This window comes from Pangasianodon hypophthalmus, chromosome 3 (genome assembly GCF_027358585.1).
Source record: "Pangasianodon hypophthalmus isolate fPanHyp1 chromosome 3, fPanHyp1.pri, whole genome shotgun sequence".
In the NCBI taxonomy this organism is placed as follows: domain Eukaryota; kingdom Metazoa; phylum Chordata; class Actinopteri; order Siluriformes; family Pangasiidae; genus Pangasianodon; species Pangasianodon hypophthalmus.
In genome coordinates, this window is record NC_069712.1 from 21,697,822 (window position 1) to 21,717,946 (window position 20,125).

The 20,125-nt window shown below is 37.7% G+C and overlaps 1 protein-coding gene across 4 annotated transcripts in view; it reads right to left on the minus strand.

Annotated features, from left to right (window-relative positions):
- Nucleotides 1–10,990: 10,990 nt before the first annotated feature.
- epas1b (endothelial PAS domain protein 1b) overlaps nt 10,991–20,125 on the minus strand; it is a 37,810-nt gene continuing 28,675 nt past the window's right edge. For all 4 annotated transcript variants that reach the window (XM_026939881.3, XM_026939875.3, XM_026939868.3 and 1 more), the window contains exons 9-16: nt 19,872–20,077; nt 19,571–19,740; nt 19,352–19,459; nt 18,362–18,831; nt 18,130–18,232; nt 17,731–17,833; nt 16,916–17,047; nt 10,991–14,781 (exon numbers count right to left, since the gene is read on the minus strand). In XM_026939881.3, coding sequence (XP_026795682.1) covers nt 14,630–14,781; nt 16,916–17,047; nt 17,731–17,833; nt 18,130–18,232; nt 18,362–18,831; nt 19,352–19,459; nt 19,571–19,740; nt 19,872–20,077 — 1,444 coding nt within the window. In that variant the 3' untranslated portion in view covers nt 10,991–14,629. The remainder of the gene's footprint in view (nt 14,782–16,915; nt 17,048–17,730; nt 17,834–18,129; nt 18,233–18,361; nt 18,832–19,351; nt 19,460–19,570; nt 19,741–19,871; nt 20,078–20,125) is intronic.

The window sequence follows — 20,125 nt, forward strand, 5'->3', positions numbered from 1 at the left end:
CTCCCTGTTACTGCTGTATTTCTGTTTAGACAGTGATAGAACATAACCTTGCTCTGACTGTCACCTATATTTGGCCTCTTCCTGATAAAAGCCCGAGCACTGGAGAAGAGAGGCGAAGGGAGTAGGTGGGGGTTATGTAATTTCTTTGTGTCGCTTCCAGAGAGAACAATTAGTGGATACACAATTATGCCTCAAACGTATTTTGTTAAACTTTGCATCCAGAACACAAACCTGAGACGGGAAGAGTGATAGCAAATTGGGTACATTGATTAAACTCTCCCAATAAAGTACGTCCAAAAATAACAGGGAAATAACACTTGATTGCAAATATTTAATTATTAGATGATTGTTTAACAACATGATACACAGATTTGAGCTAAAAGTGGTATTAGACTTCTTGAAATTATGTTTTGATACACTTTATGAAATAACTACTTTTGGAGAAGGAGCAACTTATGATGTATTATATATCCATGCACCTGTAATGGTAAAGTACATGGAAGAGGGTTAACGTTTATTGAAAGTTTTTCACTCCAGCAGCGTTCTGCCCTATGACGACATTATTAAATCACGATTAGATTACTGATGCTCCGATTACCCTAAATCAGAAATGATCAGTGGACACACAGGTTCTTATTGTGAATGAGGACAAACCAGCCCACACATCCCAGTGTTATCCAGGACACTAAACACTGTAGCACAGTAGGGTCTCTGTGGAGACAGGGTGGAGAGAAGAGGACTCAAGAGAAGCCCACACACATGTCCTGCAATGGAAGTGGATATGAGGAGCACAACAACCTGGCACTGGCACTCATACTGTTGGCAATCAAAGAGTTCATTATACACAGAATATTGCCACACTGAGTATCCATGAGCTAATAACTTTTCTTTTGTCACTGATCAGCTCCCTTCAGCAAAAGCCAAATGTTGACGGATTGCAAAAAGGTGTTAAAACAATTACACAAAATTAAAAGACTCTCCATATTTTCCACCCTGTCCTAATGGGGCAACTACCTCTTTAAGACACCTGCCATCGCTAAGACACATCAGTGACATCATAGCTACTATATCTTTTCTTTTGATGGAGTGATAACAACTGCTGCTGTTTACACACAGTAAACTACACTTATTTATATTAAAAGGAAGTGCACAATATTAAAATATGTTTGTGAAACTGTATGAGGTCATCCACAATTCAATGCTTTGCTAACTGAAAGCCAACCATAGCCTCATCAGATGTTAATTTTAGTTAAAAATATCCACCTTGTCATTGTCAGCCTTGTCATTCATCCTCCCCAGGTGAGGAGGACATATGTTTTGGTTTTTTTTTGTTTTGTTTTCTTTAAATAGTGGATGTAATCCGCATTATTTAACGTAACTAAATTTGTAATTAATATAATTATGTGATCCATGTTATTAAAAAACACATATACTCATGTATACACACATAAAAACATATATGTACACACACACACACACACACACAATATGATGAATGCCATGCATTCATAAATTCATAGCTATTAATACATACAGTGAAGTGAAGTACAAAAAATATGAATGGATATATATGAATATATGAATATAAGGTTTTGGATAGAGAATATATAGAGAATATTTTTTCTTTTGGTTCATCAGTTCAGTTTTGTTAGTGGTATGTTCATCAATTGTACTAAATAACAGACTTAATTCACTGTTTAAATGTTCTACACCATATATTTATGTCCTATCATATGTGGCATTAAAATTGTCAAAATAATTGATCAAAATGAGTGAAAGAAATTGCTGTAAGTTGACAATTTTTAAAAATGTGTTCATTTAATTAATTGAAAATTCTCATGAAATGCCATTCATCAAAAGTGTTTCCTCGTGTTTAAAATATGCAGTATTGTAGTGTATATAGTCATGATTTTGTCCACCCTATGTCCTGCTCTGGCCCACATCCTTGTCATTTTCATGTTTTATCAAAATAAACAGATTATTCCTATAACTAATTTAAAAAATAAGGATGCAAATTATAGTTTGAAATTGTGATCAAATATGTTTGCTGGTAGATTTTGTATAGATTTTGATATATTTTTTTAAGAGTTATTGTTGAGTTATTGTCAAATCTGTCACCAGTGCGATGGAAATTTACTTATCTTTTTTTTTTGTTATTGTCCATGACAGGGTGGATATACTGTATCTAGTGGTTGATTCACAAATTGCCTGCTTGTAATCACAAAATCAAGATCATGAACCTTCAATGAAATAAAAAATCTAAAAAAATAATAATAATAATTTCCAAGGCACCTTATACTCAAACTGACCCTTGAATTAACACTGCTTGCTCAGACCAACTTTACTTGCAGAAGTAAAATAACATAGATCCACAGACCATGTTTAAGGAGATCAAAATGGCAAATCAATCAATGCAGAGAATTAAAAAGATATATTGAATATATGAAGATACTGAAGAACACCCAAAGATAAAATCAGGGTTGTGCTCGTTCAGGCAAAAACAAGAGCATCAGGTGCAAGTGCTAGTAAAAACCAAAAGAATCAACAAAATTCCATTCAGTACTCAGGAAAATGCTTTGGGAATGGACAATACATATTTAAGTAGGAACAAATCATGAATCCCCATATGATTGTGATAAAAGTTCAGACTATTGGATATAAAATTAAAATAGAAAATTATTTTTTAAAGAAGAAACCCTACCCAAACCTGAACATTGACATGCTGATGAAAAATCTTTTTCTTGTCAGTTATCAGTTTCTTGAAGTTCTCTGATCGAGAAAATGACAAGTTTTTTTTTGTTTTTTTTTCGTTTCAGGGTAATTTTTATAAAAACATTGCAAGATTACAACAACAGGTTTTCAAGTTCAAGTTCAAGTTCAAGTGGAGTTTATTGTCATTTCAGCCATATACAAGTACATAGTGAAACGAAACAACATTTCTCCAGGACCAAGGTGCTACATAAGACGACACAGAACAACACAGAACTACAAGGGACTACAGAATTTATACAAAAAGTGCACAAGGGCAAACAGACAGCACAAGACAGCACAAGACAGTACAATGACTACTGGGACAGACAGTGAGCATAGTAAGTCCCAGTGCAGCGCTGACCAGTACACAGTTCTGTTTAAAGTGAACCTAGTGACAATAGTGCAAATAGTACAAGAGTACAATACAAGTAGCTGAAATAGTGTAAACATAAGTGTAAACATAAGAGTAGCAGCCCATGTACAGTATAATATAGTGATTATTGTAGCAGCATAAACATGTGCAAAAACTTGCAAAAAAATTGCAGAGAGGATGGAGGATGCTCAGTTGTGCACCTGTAGTAATATCCAGCAATATTTAGAAATAAAGAGATAATAAATCTTCTCTTTTCTCTCTGTGGCGAGACACAGGAACTTTAACTATCAATTATACAACAGTGGACTAAAACACCTACCCCTACACCTACTAATATTTAAAGTTACTCCTAATGAGGTAACATTAATGACTTATAATAAACAGAATTTAAAATTCTTGTACAGTGATATCTTTAAGTTTTTAGAAATGAACAGTTTTAGAAAGTATTTAGTCTGTTGTAATAATTATCTATAAGCTGAGTATTCAAATTACTTGTTCTTGTTTTTCACTCAAAATCACATCTATTTCAGTTTATGTCTGGATAGAAAGTGTCATTTGGATCTTACCACTTTCATGCTGCTTTATTTGTTATAAACAGATCTTAGATTGCCACAGTTGTAACTGTAGGCTACTACTGTACTAATTGTTAGGCCACTATGGGAAAAATTCTGAGTCAGTTTTACTCAGAACACTGTCTATATCACATGCATTTCTATTGAATCATATGTTTCACATTTTGGAGGACTGTATCAATTCATGTTCAAAAAGGACAAATATAATATTAATTTATATATACACTATATACATATATATATACAGTATAATTACAATTATCCTTATCCAAGGAGAGTAGAGCAAGATGTCATCAATGTAAGCAATAACACATTTCCCCAACACGTTCTAATTTATGTCATTGATCAGACACTGGAAGACTGCTGGAGTGAAAAAAGTGGGTGGACATTACATAGTGCTCAAAGTAGTCAGAGATAGTGCTTAATGCCATTCTCCACTCATCCCCCTCTCTGATTCTGATGAGGTTGTACACACTGTGCAAATCCAGTTTAGTGAAAACATGGTCAGGGGATACCTGTATTTTACTGTGATCTGGTTCAGCCCTCTATAGTTGATTAGTTGATAGCTGATATAGTTTTTTCTCCACATAGAAGAATCCTGCAGATGCCGGGGATGTGGAGGGTCAAATGTAGCCTTGTTGAAGTGCTTCTTCAATGTACTCTTTGTTTTCAACCGGTGACAAGGGATTGATGTGGTTATGGGGCGGCATGGTGCCTGCTGTGAGCTCTATGGCACAGTCATAGGATCTGTGAGGAGGCAAACCGCTTGCCTTAGCTTTGCTGAAGACTTTGCTGAATTTGGTATACTTGAGGAATTTCCACTGTGGTGGTTATCTCAGGGATTTCAACTGAGGTTGACACCGCTAGAAGGATTGTGGGTGTGCATCCATGGAAAAACCAGAATTATGGGATATCTTGCTGAGTGGGTGACCACAAGTGAGATGCGATCATGGTGGAAAGCATAGACGTGAAGCATGACTGGTACAGTGTGGTGAGTGACGGATCCGCAACTGAAGGGTCTGCCCTCAAGATCTTGAATTTGCAGGGGTGTTTTGAAAGGCTGCACTTTGATGTGGAGCTTGTTGACAAGGTTTTGGTCAGTGAAGTTACCAGCAGCTCTGGAGTGCTGGTAGTGCTGAAACAATGGAGAAACCCTCTGAATGTCTTATCTTAATGTCAATAGAGAAGGTCTGATAAGATAAGTAACCAAAGGAACTCAACACAGATGAGTAAGCAGAGGAGTCGGTATGCGCATGGACTATGGCACCTTTAGTGGAGGATGAGATGAGCACTGGGCTACTAGGTGTGTGGGGCTTCCACAGTAGAGACAGAGTCTCTCCATTTGTGCTTTTCGCATTTCATAGCAGTGAGCTTAGCTTGACCGATTTGAATCTGGGTTCATCTCCATGCCTTTCCCTTTCCAATTGTGGAGAATTTTGTCTAGTCCAATTGAGAGGTCCTCTCGGGATGCAAATTTTATGAACACATCTTGTCGGAACTCAGGTGCAATCTCAGCCTAGCTGTGGTTTGCAAGTTTGGGTCACAACAGTTGTTCTGCAACTTCCTTGCTTTCTGGCGATAATCAAAGACATGTTGGAAGTGTTTCAAAACGGTCTTCATAGCACATGATCAGCACTCCTCCTTGATTCAAGACCACTGTAGCACAGGTGAATGCTTTATCCATTAGGAAATTGACGAACTTAGCAATTTTCATACACTCCAAGACTCCTTCTTGACTGAGAAGTATAGAGAGCATTTCAGCATGAATTTTTTGCATTGGGCTGGGTCACTGGCATATTTATCCAGGTGTGAGACAAGCAGGGGAACATGGTGAGATGCGGCCACCGAAACAGTTAGCAAAGGTGTCAGCGCATTGGTTAGCTGCATGATCTTGGTATAGCTAGCTGTTGCTGTTTCTCCCCAACCAGTCGACTTTGACCTGCTAGTGCTTGTTGCCAGTCTAGCATACTTGCTGCATCCATGTTGAAGGTGAAGTATACTGTCAGGTGTTGGGTAAGGCTACAGTTGCAACTAATGCTTTTATTGAAAAAACAGACAGGCAAACAGACTCAAATCATCAGGCAAGAACTTGAACAAGAAACAGGCAGAAGGCAAGGTGATCAGCAGAGATAACAGGGAAAACCAGAATCAACCAGGAAACCAAAACCAAGATCATGAACCAGAGAATTGCAATTGATATGCAAAGGCTTGGTATGTCAGGTAGGAAACACTGGATGATACTTTGCGTCATAGGATTTTGTGAGGGCTTCCGGTGTTGACGTGACAAAAAGAAATGTACTAAAGATTTTGCTAACCACACAAAAAAAGTAAATACTTTTGTTAGACAACAGAAAACCCAAAAATACTATAAGAAACTACTTTATATGAACATTCATTCGTCTTCAGTAACTGTAACAGTAATCTTGGTCAGGGTTGTGGGCAGATCTGGAGCTAGTTCTGGTAACACCTGGTGGAAAGTGTGAGAATTCATCCCCGATGGGACACCAGTCCTTTGCAGGGCACCATGCACAACCACATTCACACACTCACTCACTCACACCTAGGGACAATTTAACATAGCATGCATGTTTCTAGACATTGGGAGGAAACCAGAACCCAAATGAAACCCACACAAACATTAAGAGAACATGCAAAACTCAACGCAGATAGTAACCCAAGCTCAAGATCAAACCCGGGAACGAGGAGCTGTAAGGCAGCAAGGTGCCACCCCCTTTATATGAACATGAATAAAGTTGGTAATATTGTGTGTAGCATTGCCTCCTCACAGTGTGGGGTCCCCAATTTTGCCCCTAGGTGTTAATGAGTACGTCAATGTGTATGTGTGTGCATGGTGCCGGGGGATGGACTGGTATCCCATCCAGGGTGTGTTCCTGGGATAAGCTCTGGATCCTCCATGATCCTGACCAGGATAAAGGGATTACTATAGATGAATGGTAATATTCTTTGACGGGTGAGAAATCAGCACCTAAGCTTTTAATATTTTATGACAACTCAGCAATAGGAATTAAGAGCTCAGTGGAAAAGACATTGGCCTTCTGATTAGAAGGTCATGAGTTCAAATCCCAGTACCAACAAGCTGCCACTGCTGGGTCCTTGAGCAAAGCCCTTAACCCTCAGTTGTATATAACAAGATAAATGTAAGTCACTCTGGATAAGGGTGTCTGCCAAATGATATAAATGTGTTTGATTGTATACTGATTGGTTCTAAGGAGTAGCTTCGCATACACACAAAATGCATATCACTGACCATTAACTGAATGCATAAAATATTTAGAGAGACAATATCCCATAGTTACTTCTGGGTTATGAAATATTTTTCTTTTTTCATTACTGAGAATTTGTTTTCCATCACAATTAAGCACTGCACTGATTTTTTGTAAGTAATTATTAACAATCTGTCATTACAACAATTTGTGAGCGCGCATTGCATTCACTGTCATGTTCTGAATACCGGGAAAGCCACATTCATCAGGATGATGAGAAAATAGGAAATGGATCTCTAAAAATTTTAACTCATTATATTAATTTTCATGGAGCTGCTGGTTTATTATGATTCTAAGAGTCTTACAAACAGAATTTGTTCCTCCCAGCTGCTGTGTGTGCTATAAAATAGACTTCATAGTTAAAGCCCTGTGCTAAATAAAGTAATAAAGTTTATATATCTGACAAAAATAGTCGAAAGAATGTTTCTGGGCATGAAGACTAATGTTTGTGTGTGCAAGTTAAAGTTTATTTGTCAGGGACCATGTGTATAAAACGTTAACCTCAGACAAGAAAAGATACTTTGCACCAGATTTATCTGCTAGCAAATTTCCATCTGGGAAGGTGAACAGAGACAAACAATAATAAAAGCACTGCATGAATAAACAAGTACATAGTCATGATTAAAGCCTAATTTCCTACCCCAAGCAAGCATAACCCCTACATTCCTACCTCCCCCACACCCACATCAATACATAGTACACACACACCACCATTGTTTAGGAGAGGACACTTCTGATTACTATGTCCAGTAAGTTTATGAATACATGACTGATTACTAAAGGTCGGTTTTTAATTAAAATCAGTGGTGAGGTTAACAGAGGATACCTGTGATCACTATACCCAGGAAGTGAATGCAGACATGAGTGAATATTAAAATTTAGTAATACAAAAATACAAATACATATATATTACACAAATATTTGCTATTGCATTTGTCTTCTGAACACACATAATGTAAGATATAATTAAAATTTAATTGTAAAACGTGTATTTGCATTTTCATAGCTATTGAAGAGGAGGAATAAGAAGAAGAAGAAGAAGAAGAAGGCCTTTATTTGTCACAAATACTGTACATTACTGAAATTCTTCTCTTCACATATCCCAGCTTCTTAGGAAGTTGGGGTCTGAGCACTGGGTCAGCCATGATAGGCTGCCCCGTGGAACAGACAGGGTTAAGCGCCTTCCTCCTCTTGCTCAACTTCACCTTAACCCCTGACCTTCTGGTCAATGACCCAGTGACTTACCCACTGAGCCACCACTGCCTTGCATAAGCATTGTGTAAAGCAATGTACAATGACTGCTAAAATTAAAATTCAACTGCCAACTCCAATTGACATTTCATTTTCAAAATCGAAACAGGTCTGATTCTGACATATTCAAACAATATAATAAATAAGTAATAATAAGTAATAAACAATCCTTCCACTCATGACTGCAGTTTCTCATCCTCATGCTATAACACAACCAAAGTGAAATGCCTTTGCAATCCCATTGGCATTTTTAGAACAAATTTTGTTTGTAAGATAATGTAGACATGTAGATTTCTAATTAGCATTTTAACTCACAATCTGGAAAATGCTTCCACAGTTTCATTACTCATTTGGTTACTGAGGCAGTTTCATTAAAGGGGCTTTTTATGCTTTCCTGTGTTTGTAATGAAATGTGAGATTTAGTAAGTTATCTTTCACCTTTTATTATTTTATTATTGAGTAGCATTATTTAGGTAGTGTAATACGCAAGTCTATGTGTCTGTGTCTGTATGTGTGTGTGTGTGTGTGTGTGTGTGTGTGTGTGTGTGTGCATGTGTGAGAGAGAGAGAGAAAGAGAGAGAGAGAGGGGGACTGGGAAAAACGGGGTTTGTTCTTTTGTTCTTTTTAAAATAATTGTGTCTCTGTGTGTGACTGTGTGCTACAGCTTGCAGCCACTGTTTTGGAAATGTGAATTTAAAGGAAGTCGCCAGCACTGAACTGGCAGTTCCTCCCATTTCCCCCCACTTTGTTTTCTTCTTCACCATAAGAATCAGAAATATCTGAATCAGCCAATCCAAAAATGAAATCTTTGTAGTTGGGGAATGAATGGAAGTCTGCTTTTCGTTTGCAACTTACTGACTATGGGAAGGAAGAGGCTCACAAAGACTCAAGGGTTGTTATGTTTGAGATGTGCACGTTTGCCCTGGAGCAGCTCCACGTTTGGGCTTGTAGCTGTATAAAAAAAATCCCCTGAGGAAAACTAGCAGGAAAAGAAGTCCCTCGTTGTTAAATTGTTTTTGTTATTTTCAATAATTTCTCTTCCACCGTTTCTCTTTTTAGCCTGTATTTAGAGCCAAGATAAATATGAATTAGGCAGAGGCTTGTTCTCACTGACCATGCTTTGGATCGTCTCCCAAATTCTGTGCCTGGAAAATACCATCAAATACATGGGGTAGAGAAAGATAGAAATTTAGAGAAATGGTAAAATCTGATCTGAATCTGATTATTTGAAAATCTGATTAAATGTCCACAAAAGTGAGAGGGGACGAAACAGTAGAAGAAAATAAAATGGCAATGAACTATTATAGAATATTCACCTAGTGTAATATGGTACAAGGGCACTGAGGGACATTTTACCTTTTATTTATCCAATATACTGTATTTATCCAGTATTTTATTTAGATTGTAATCCAAGGTACTGTTATCATTATTATAACCATTGTGTTATACACAAAGGAATAGGAGTCAATTATAGCACCTGACAGGCATTTGAAAAGTTTTAACTGTTTTTGTAGACAGCCTTGATATAAATACATTACATTGGTTGATGTGGGCTTTCCGTTTGAGCAAACAGCTCCAGTGTATTAACTTCATAAACACATGGGAAGAAACACATGGGACATGGGACATGCGTCATGCGTCATAGTTCAAACAGAACAAGGACAATACTGGGGAGAATAACAAAAAAACGGGAGAGGGATGGTTTGGCTAGGCCAAAGTCCAGCAGACATCACAGTAATGACTCTACAGACAACACAAGGAGGAAAATGTCTGGCATGTGTGCTTGTGTGCCTATTAGCATTCAGCTGTCCCTCAGGTTAAATGGGGCCATGGTCCATACTGACACATTTTACCATGTTAACAGTAATGTTTATAATAAATCATTCAAAGCTGTAACTACATTTCACACTCACATTTTCCACATCACTGAATTAGTGTGGTTAGGGTCAGAAATCATGAACCGTAAGACTGGATGCTCCTTTTAAACATATTTCAACTGAGAAGGACATGCAGGAGTTCACCTGTGGAATTTGTTTTTAGTTAATCAGACTTCAGTTCAGCTGATTTTTAAAATAATGACAGTAAATGTAAAAAGCTTCACTGGCAGATGGAAATGACAAAAAAAAACAATTATGATTTAAAAGATTACACTCCTAAGAAATGATGGTCAGCTGACAAAATTTTGGGTTTCTACCGAACCATTGAAATTGTTGTGACAGATTTGTGAATCAGAATAGCTGTCCAAGCAATTTGTTTAAGAAATGACACTAAATAAGAAGCATGCAGAAGTTTAAAGATCCCAAATCTGTATCTAGTCAGTTAAACAGATGACTTTATGTGAATGAATTCACTTAAACACAAGAATATTTTGAAATGTTTTCTTAGTTTCATTCTAGGTATACCAGAATAAGAAAAACACCAAACCATGTGGTCTTTGCAGCTTAACCGTGCAGAGAGCAACGGGTTTTAGCAGTCTGAGATATGAGTAAACGTGCTTGCCGCGAGTCGGCCTAAATGTAGGTCGAAAGCCATTGGACTATTGACTGTATTCACGAATTAGCAGGAAGTGCTATTCCCTTTACAGTGGCAGCTACGTATATCCTGTGCTTTGCTAAAGAAACATCAAAGACTTTTTGTTTTTGAGACCCATGTTGACGAAGGCGTTCAGGTAACAACAAAAATGAATGCTTGCTAGAAAGGAAAACTTTTGACAAAAAATATTGGCCACTAGTGGAAAAATAATAACAGGAGACAGACAGTAAAGATCAATATATTTTAATATGATACCAGTGCAGAGATACAACTTTTCACTGGGTAATATTTCCCATACCTTAATGTCAACAACAACAACAACAACTACAACAACAATAATAATAATAATAATAATAATAATAATAATAATAATAACATCGATACTGGTTTAGCACATTAAAATACAGAATTGCTTAGTGTGACTATCAAGCCCAAACTTTTAAGGAGACAATGGGAGACTGTTTCAGAAAATAATCATCTAAAAGAGCCTCACCAGTGTTAAAATATATATTTGGCCACAGCACGATACAATATGATAGAGGTTAACTCTGTTTACTACATTTTACCTTGGCATCAATCTCTGTAGCAAAAATTTCAGCAGCCAGATGTATGTTTTTTTGCACACACTTTCAATCACAATTCAGCCACAAAAACTTTGGGTGTTATGTACGAAATGTGCAACTTGAGCACACAAAAAGGTCGAGAAGTGGGAAGTGCAGCTGACTGCATACTGTACGTAAGGCATTAGTGATAGTCAGATATGTGTGTGATTTGTCTGCCTCAGGTGTAAATTAGCGCCATATGTTTTTCTCACAGCAGTAGAACCAATGCTGTTAGATGCCTTTTTCCTGAAGAATAATTTTTTTTCATTAATTCTAATAGATTCAATATTTTTTATGAAGAATAATAATGCAATAACATTTTAGAAATTTGGTTAAAGTACAATATAGGCAATCTGTGTGCTTTAATACTGTTCGTCCATTGGGATGAAGCCTGAGTAACCTACAATCTCAGAAAAAAAGGTAGTAAACTGTACCTTTCCTTGCTGCTGAGGTGGTACCCTCAAGAGTACACCTTTAGCATACATCTTTTACCTAGAAAGGTGCGTGCAGTGTACTATTAGCTTTACTCTAAAAACTAATTACGGTCCATTTATGTAATCATTTTAGATACACTATATCCCCATTTCGAGGTGAAAGATACATATTAAAGATATCATATTTAAAAGATATTAAAGATACAAATGATTTACCCTTGAGGGTTCCACCCCAGTGCCAAGGAAGGAAACAATTTAATACTATTTTAACACAGCCTATGTCATGAACACATGCATCAATTATACATGCACATTTTCTTTTCATTAGGGTTAAGCCAATTGGGGATTTAATGGCATACGAGCCATATTAATGCCCTCCACACCGTTGTCTTGTTCTGACATAAGGGTCTTTATTATTATCTTTATTATTATTATCTCTTCATTACTTGCATTTCAAGTAAATTGAACAAATGTCAGATGCATTTTGCAGCCGCATCGCGCCACATACATCTGGCCCTGAGGCTGGTGTTCAACCATAGGATTTTCAGTAATCATCAGTGCATCTCTGACTATGGTTTATATTTTGTTTCTCTAGAAAAAAAATAATTAAGTGCATGCAATTATATTAGTGTCATCTACTATACATTTTGATTTTGTGTGTGTGTATATATACATACATACATATATATATATATATATATATATATATATATATATATATATGACATACTTGGGTCAGGAAGTGGAGAGTTTGTGGAGACTGGAGAGATGTGCATCAGTGGGTAGACTGAGCAGCCTGTATCGCTGTATCTTACTATCTCTCCATTTATCTTCCACTGGCTTGATATTGTGTCTACTGTGCATAATGTCCTAACATTATATCAGATAGGATGGAGGAATCTTTTTTTTAAAAATTGAAAGTTCATCAAGGACATTTTAAGGGCCTATACACCAGAATCTCAGGTTCAAGGTTAAGTTCCACTTACACAGAATCAAACTTTCAAACCTCCACTGTTAATCAGCATCTACTGATCTGCTTAGCCCTCTAATCTGCATAGCTTAAAATCTACAGCATCCAGTCTAGAATCTCATTCTGGCTGTGAATGAACAGGGCACTGTTTAGGGGGTAAATGTCTCATGTTGAATTAAACTCATAAACAGAACATTTTCTACTATTCCAAGTTTAACAGCAAATGCCGGTTTGGGTGTGGGTGCAAGAATAGTTGATTAGATCAACAAATACAACTATTAAAAAACAGGAAGAGTACGCCTTTAGCCAAAACTTTAGTAATTAAGTCAAAATTTATTAATCCTTTATTATACTAGTTCATTCGACTTTAAAGACAACCTCAGCTAGTGTGACAGAAATACTATTAGAAGTATTAAAGACAATTTCTTAACACAAATGTCACACACATCATTAATAAATGATAAAAGTGAAAATGCTGAATAGAACTTTTGCTAATTTGCTACATCTTAAAAACAGACTTTTAAATTTTAATAATTTTTCTTTTTTTCCCCCCTTACTTCTTATTAGAGTAAAAAGAAATCTGCACTGGCCTGCCAACAAATATAATATGCTTTTGTATATCACAAAGGGAAAAAATGCCACTAGAAAGGAACAGATACCAGCACTACAGACCGCTTAAAATCAGCACTCCGATCCACATCTACTGAGTAGACAAGATAAAGTACCCACGTATTTGAGTGCTACAACTTTAACATAATAGAGAACTTTATCACAGAATCCTCCTTTAAATATCATGTATACAGGTAATATGACAAAAATAAAAACTATATACTTAGAGTGGTCACCACATAAAAGGCAATGGACAGAGAGTGAGAGAAACAGAGGGAGATTGACAGAGACAGAAAGAAAAGTGGTGTTGTAACACTTTATGAATTGAACAGAGAAGGCACTAAAGCATGCATAAATATTACAGATAAAGGCTTAAGGTGTCAGAGGTAGGAAATTTAGAGAGAAATACAGAAAGTTTGAGGACAAATAACATTCTTACAGTAGATCATCTTTCTTCAAGAGAGTAGGACAGGGAAACTGAGAGAGAAGTGCACTAAAAATCTAGCTAAAGGCACAGAAACAGATAGCCAAAGACAAGTAAAATGAATATAAAATGCAAAATAAATCAGCACATTAAAGGTGCATCAGGTTAAGTAGGTGGATTTGACTTCTGAATGATTTTTTTACTCCTCGAGCCAACCCCTCATTCGCACCCATGTTCATGAAGCTCCACCCTCAGGATCTACTGTGGCCTGTAGAGTATCTATAAAATGACTGACAGAGGGCACATTCAAACAAAAACAATCATTCCAGACCAGAAGTCAGTTGTCCAAATGGGATTTCTTAGTCTCAGCCACATGTGCTGGGACCATGACATAAACCATTATATTTTATCATGTTTTACATTTACATCTTCCAGGTTATTTGTATAAGTAAGAAATAAAAAAAATGACTATTGCACCTTTAAGAAAGAGCTTTTGTAACTAAAATATTATACTGTATAATGTGTGTATACTGTATTATACTATGTATAGGACTGCATATAATTTATAAAGATGATAAACAGAAAGCTACATTCTTATTATATATGGTAGAGTAGAGATGTGTGCATTGAAGTCCCCTATTGTGCACATTTTGTGCTCATGAAGTGATTGGCTGATGAATTGAGTGGGGTATGTTGAGAGGAAAATACTATAATGTGCAGTGGAAGGGTAATGAAGGACCATAATCGAACACACTGCATGAATATAATCAAGATTGTGGTTGACACTCCAGGTGAGCGATATAGCAAGGTTAACTGACTAGGTCGCTCTAGGTGGACTGGTCTAAAGCACACAGTAGATCACGGCCCTGCAGCAGGTGCAGGTTGCCTTGCAGGGGGACGTTCACTTCGCAGTCATGACGTGTCAGCTCGGGCAGACAGTACATCTCAAACGAGGGCCCAAGCAGACGGCTCGCCACACCTATGGATGCCAAATCATCATTTACTACGCATACAGGTAAATTGTAACTGGTGTCATTCATGTATATTATAACAGTTAGATTTACAGATATTCGGGCATTCATAATTTTTCAGTGTTTTGCATTAAGGGTGCTATGCAGAGTTGAGTTACGTGCATGTAATGAGGATTCAATACCAAAATTGCACACATTAGTATTCAGACCTCAGATGTACAATGGATATAAAAAGTCTACACAGCCCTGTTAAAATGACAGGTTTTTTTGTGAAGTAAAAGAATGACACTAAGATAAATCTTGTCAGATAATTTCTCACCTTTAATGTGCAATTGCAAAGTGTACAATTAAAGTGAGAAACAATCAAAAAATTTTATGGGGAAAGAAAGAAAAATAAAAAACTTACAATAACCTAGTTGCATAAGTGTGCACACCCCTAATATTTCGTTGAAGCACCTTTTGATTTTATTACACCACTCAGTCCTTTTGGCTAAGAGTCTATCAGTTTGGCACATCTTGACTTGGTAATATTTTCCCACTCTTTCTTGCAAAAACATCCTTTATCCGCCAAATTGTAAGGGCATATCCTGTGCACAGCCTGCTTCAGGTCACCCCACAGATTTTGAGTTGGATTCAGGTCAGGGCTCTGGCCTCTGGCTGGGTCATTCAAAAACACTGAACTTTTTTTTGATTTAGAGATTCCTTTGTTGATTTGGATCTATGCTTTGGGTCATTGTTGTGCTGAAAGGTTGAAAGGTGAAATTCCTTTTCATCTTCAGTTTACTAGCAGACACCTGAATGTTTTGCAGTAAAATCGACTGGGATTTGTAGCTATTCATGATTCCCTCCACATTGATAAAACCTGCAGTTCTAGCTGAAGAAACGCAGCCCTAAAGCATGATGCTGCCACCACCATGCTTCACCTTGGGGATGGTGTTCTTTTGTTGGTGTGTCTTTCTTTTTGTTTTTTTTTTTTGTGCCAAACATACCTTTTGGAATTATGGAATTATTACATTTTCGAATTGGTCTCATCAGACCATAACACATTTTACTACATGGTTTGGGGTGATTTAGTTGGACTTGGAAGTTTTTTGTGAGAAAGGGCTTCCATCTAGCCACCCTACCCCATAGCCCAGATGTAAAGAATATGAGAGATTGTCACATGCCTCCCTGATAAGTTTTGGTCTTGTCCTTTTGTAAATTTTGGAGGGACGTCCTGTTCTTGGTAATGTCATTGTAGTGCTTCATTTTCTCCACTTGTTGATGATGGCCTTCACGGTGTTCCATGGTACATCTAATGTTTTGGAAATTCTTTTATACCCCTCTCCTGATCGATGAGACCATGAGACCCTGTACAGGCTTTGTCAGCTCTTTGCAGCCCATGGCTTCAGCAGTCAGATGAAACCAAGAAGATATCAAGAAAATCCTACAGAAACAGCTGGTCTTTTTTGGGGTTAATTAGAATAATTTCACTGATGACAGCTGTATGATAATTACTTTTGAACATGAGCTTGAATGTGACTAGTTCATTCTGAACACAGCCACACACACAATTATAAAAAGTGTGCACACTTATGCAACAAGGTTATTATAACATTTTTATTTTTTCTTATTTCTCCCTAAAATGTTTCTAATTGTTTTTCACTTAATTTTTATACGTTGTAATTTCACATTGAGGGGGAAATTTTGACATGATTTATCCTGGTTTCATTTTTTTCATCGCAAAATTTTGCCATTGTCACAGGAGTGTGTTGAGTTTTTATATCTACTGTAACTACAGATTTAAGTGCCATTCAGAGGTTGTGTGAGAGTTTGAGTAAAACAGAACAGAACAGTGTGTTTCAGTTACACATGGTTTTGAAAATGAACTTAAGCACATTTTCTTGTGCAATAATCATTCAAACAAAGTTGAGTAGTAAGTCCAGCACCACTCCACTGTCCAACTCTTTGATATAACCACAGTATGTCATGCTGAAATTATGTTACACTCAAATACTTTGAAATGCCATTTGACCAATAACATATGGCACTATTAATTAATTAAATAATTCTACATGTACAAACGCTTCTGTAGTAGAACTTAAGTTGCCAACTCTGAACACAGCTCTAAAAAAATCAGATGGTGACATATCATGAGCTTACCTTCCATTTTTGTGTTGGGCAGCATGTTGTGGTCTGTGTAGTTACAGCACTGTTCTGGGTAGTCTTTTTTCCCCAGCCCTGTTTGATTACCTTGATACTGAGTCTTCCTTTGCTGGTAGCCCATGCGGTCATCTGCACAGCAAAAAATGCAAGTGCATTGTGAAAAACTATTCAATTCCTAGATGCAGTGACCAACTCAGTTGTACAACTAACTCTAGATCACACGAAATTGGCTAAAGCATTGTCTGAAGCAATAAATGAGTTTCCGATTTATATTCAGAAATGGTTTTATGCTACCTCTATATTCCTAATAGCACTAAAGCCACATTATTAGCACAAAACCTGCACTGAAAAAAAAATGTCCTATGCATTTATGTACCTGTACAAACTCCTATCTAGTAGGGTGTATTATATACATACACTATACAGCCAAAGGTTTGTGGACACCTGACCATCACACCCATATATCCTTTTTATGGGTTCTTCCAGTAAGTTCTTCCACTCCAACCATGGCAAATCACGTGTTCCTGAGCCACGCTTTGTGTACAGGGGCACTGCCATGCTGGAACAAGTTTGGGCCCCCTAGTTCCAGTGAAGGGAAATTGTAATGCTACAGAAATGAAGACATCCTATTCAACTGTGTGCTTCCAACTTTGTGGCAACAGTTTAGGGAAGGCTCACATATGGATGTGACTTTCAGATGTCCATAAACCTTTGGCCATATAGTGTATTATATACACTATTATATATCAAGCCTCTTGTGTCTGCTGTAGGCTTGTTGTGGTTGTTAGGTTTTAGGGTCATGGACTCTTTACCTGTTAAGGCACTGCTGCTTTGAGACATCCTGTTCAAAATGGTACAGCGTTCATTCTTCATCCTTTTCCACATCTCTGGTGGCTTGGTAGCAGATGATAACCCCTACACAATGTGCAAGTATACCAACACATAGTCAATCAAAAAAAAAAAAAACAATAATGTGAAGACTGATTCTTTAAGGAAACTACACTATATCTATCTTTCTATGCATGTATGTATAAATATATACATACATGCATAGAAATTGACTGAAGCTCTTGACCTGTATGATTTTTTTTGCATTGCGCTGATGCCATATGATTGGCCTATTAGATAATTGCATGAATGTGCAGGTGTACAGGTGTTCCTAATAAAGTGGAAAGACAGTATATAGTATCAAGGGAGATGAATCAACTTACCATGCTCGTCTGCGAAAATGAGCGCTTCATAGTGTTTGGTATTGTGAGCCAGACTGGGCTTATGTCTCTGTAGGCTTTAAAAGGTCTGTATTTCTCCATGGACCTGCCAAATGACACACTCATTACTCTAACAGCAAAAATATTACCACTGCAAATGCAAAATAAAAAACACATTGCCAAAAATACATTCAGAAAATACATTCAGAACCATTCTAGACAATTCTGTAGTCACCTTTGATTGTGGCGGGACATGCAATTTGTTTGCAGAGCTTGGCATGAGTGGTTTTCCACCAACGAGTCTATCACACCACCTTTGGTATTGGAGAAATTTATTGGCGGGTCAGGTGGCCACTGCAAACTGTGATGCCCTCCCATAGAGGCTAGTGGTGTGCTGGCTGGGTTAGTGGGGTGTGCCACAGGCATGGGGTTGGCATAAAATATGGGGGGCCAGGGGTCCATTGTGGCAGCATTGGGTGCCTGCTTCTCACTAGCAGAGTGTGGGTTGGGCTGGAAGTGGGCCTCTGGACGTGGGGTCAGTGGCTGGAAGAAGTTGGCAATGTTGCTGAAGCTATACTGATTAATGCCCAGAGCAATAGCCTCAGGCAGAGGCTCCTCCTGACAGATGGGATTTAGCTGGAAATCTTCACCATCCATTGGAATGTAGGGGGCCAATGTCTCCAGGTCCAGATCACTCAGGTCAGTCTGAAAGGAACAGAAGAGAGTAGGACTTGAAATATGCAAACCCTGTTTTTCTGAGGCTTTCTAGGCATTAAATGACTTCAAAACATACACAGTATTTAAAATGGATATGAAATACTATGCATGCAGTAGTCATATAACTCAAATCACTTAAAAGTCATACACTAGTCTAGCAAGCCAGACTTTTAGCAATCGCTATGGGATCTGGTACTTTTTGTCAATAAAGGTGGCCAAGAACCATCTACTTTCATAGCAGATTGATATAGCAGATGACCACCCACTGACCTTCCCATAGCATGTCAGCAAACACACAACTGCTTCAAATGAACAATTTAACATTTTAAAGACTAGATTCTATGATTTTTCAGTTCAGTGACCTTATCTTGCGCTGAAAATGTTCATTACGTCAAGGTGTTCACGTAATGAACATTGAAATGAGATTTCACCCTTCAATATCCTGACATTTGTAACCAGAAATGTGTTTAAAATGTAACAGACTAAACAACCTCTAAGTAGCGTCTACCTCTTGGCTGTAGGAGTTTTTCCCCTGGGTGTCCATAGCAAACAGTTTCTCTGTGATCTCCATCTTCAGGTCATCCACTGGGCTTTTGTAATCGTCCGGGCTGCTGGGCTGTAGAATAAGATGGAACCACTAAGACTCAACAATTAAAAAAGATCAATTTTGTACTTATCCAGATAACAAGAGAGCCCATTAAAAGTGTTTTGGAAGGCATGATTTTACCGTAGAGCAGCTGCTTATGCTGGGAGTGGCACTACTGGGTGGTGGAGCCTGGGGTATAGAGAAGGCGCCACCCATTTTAGGCATGTTGTGGCCCTCAGTGACAGAGTGAGTGGCAGGAGGATGCATGGGAGAAACTTTAGAACACCCTGGGTATTCCTCAAATGAAGGACCTACAATGTAAGATGCATCAGCTGAAAAGTGGCACTGAACATCACACAGCAGAAGTATGAAGTACACTTCAAGAGAGGCCATGTCTGTATTTAAGATAGTAAGAGATATTACAAGCTTGTTCTGGCCTTACCAAAGTCGAGGGGGATGATGCAGTCACCAGGAGTCGGTGCCAAGTGGGTGAGATCCTCTGGCTCCTCTTTGAACTTGGTGAAGAGAGCTCCACCAGTCTCAGAGGCCACGGTAGATCCAGCCTGGCTGAAGAAACTGCTCATATGTGTCTTCAACAAAGACTCTGTCTGGTCTTTAGAGAAGATTGTGGACTTCTCCTCAATATCACTTTCAAATGAAAGAGAGACACGGGGGAACAATAGGTTTTCATAAATT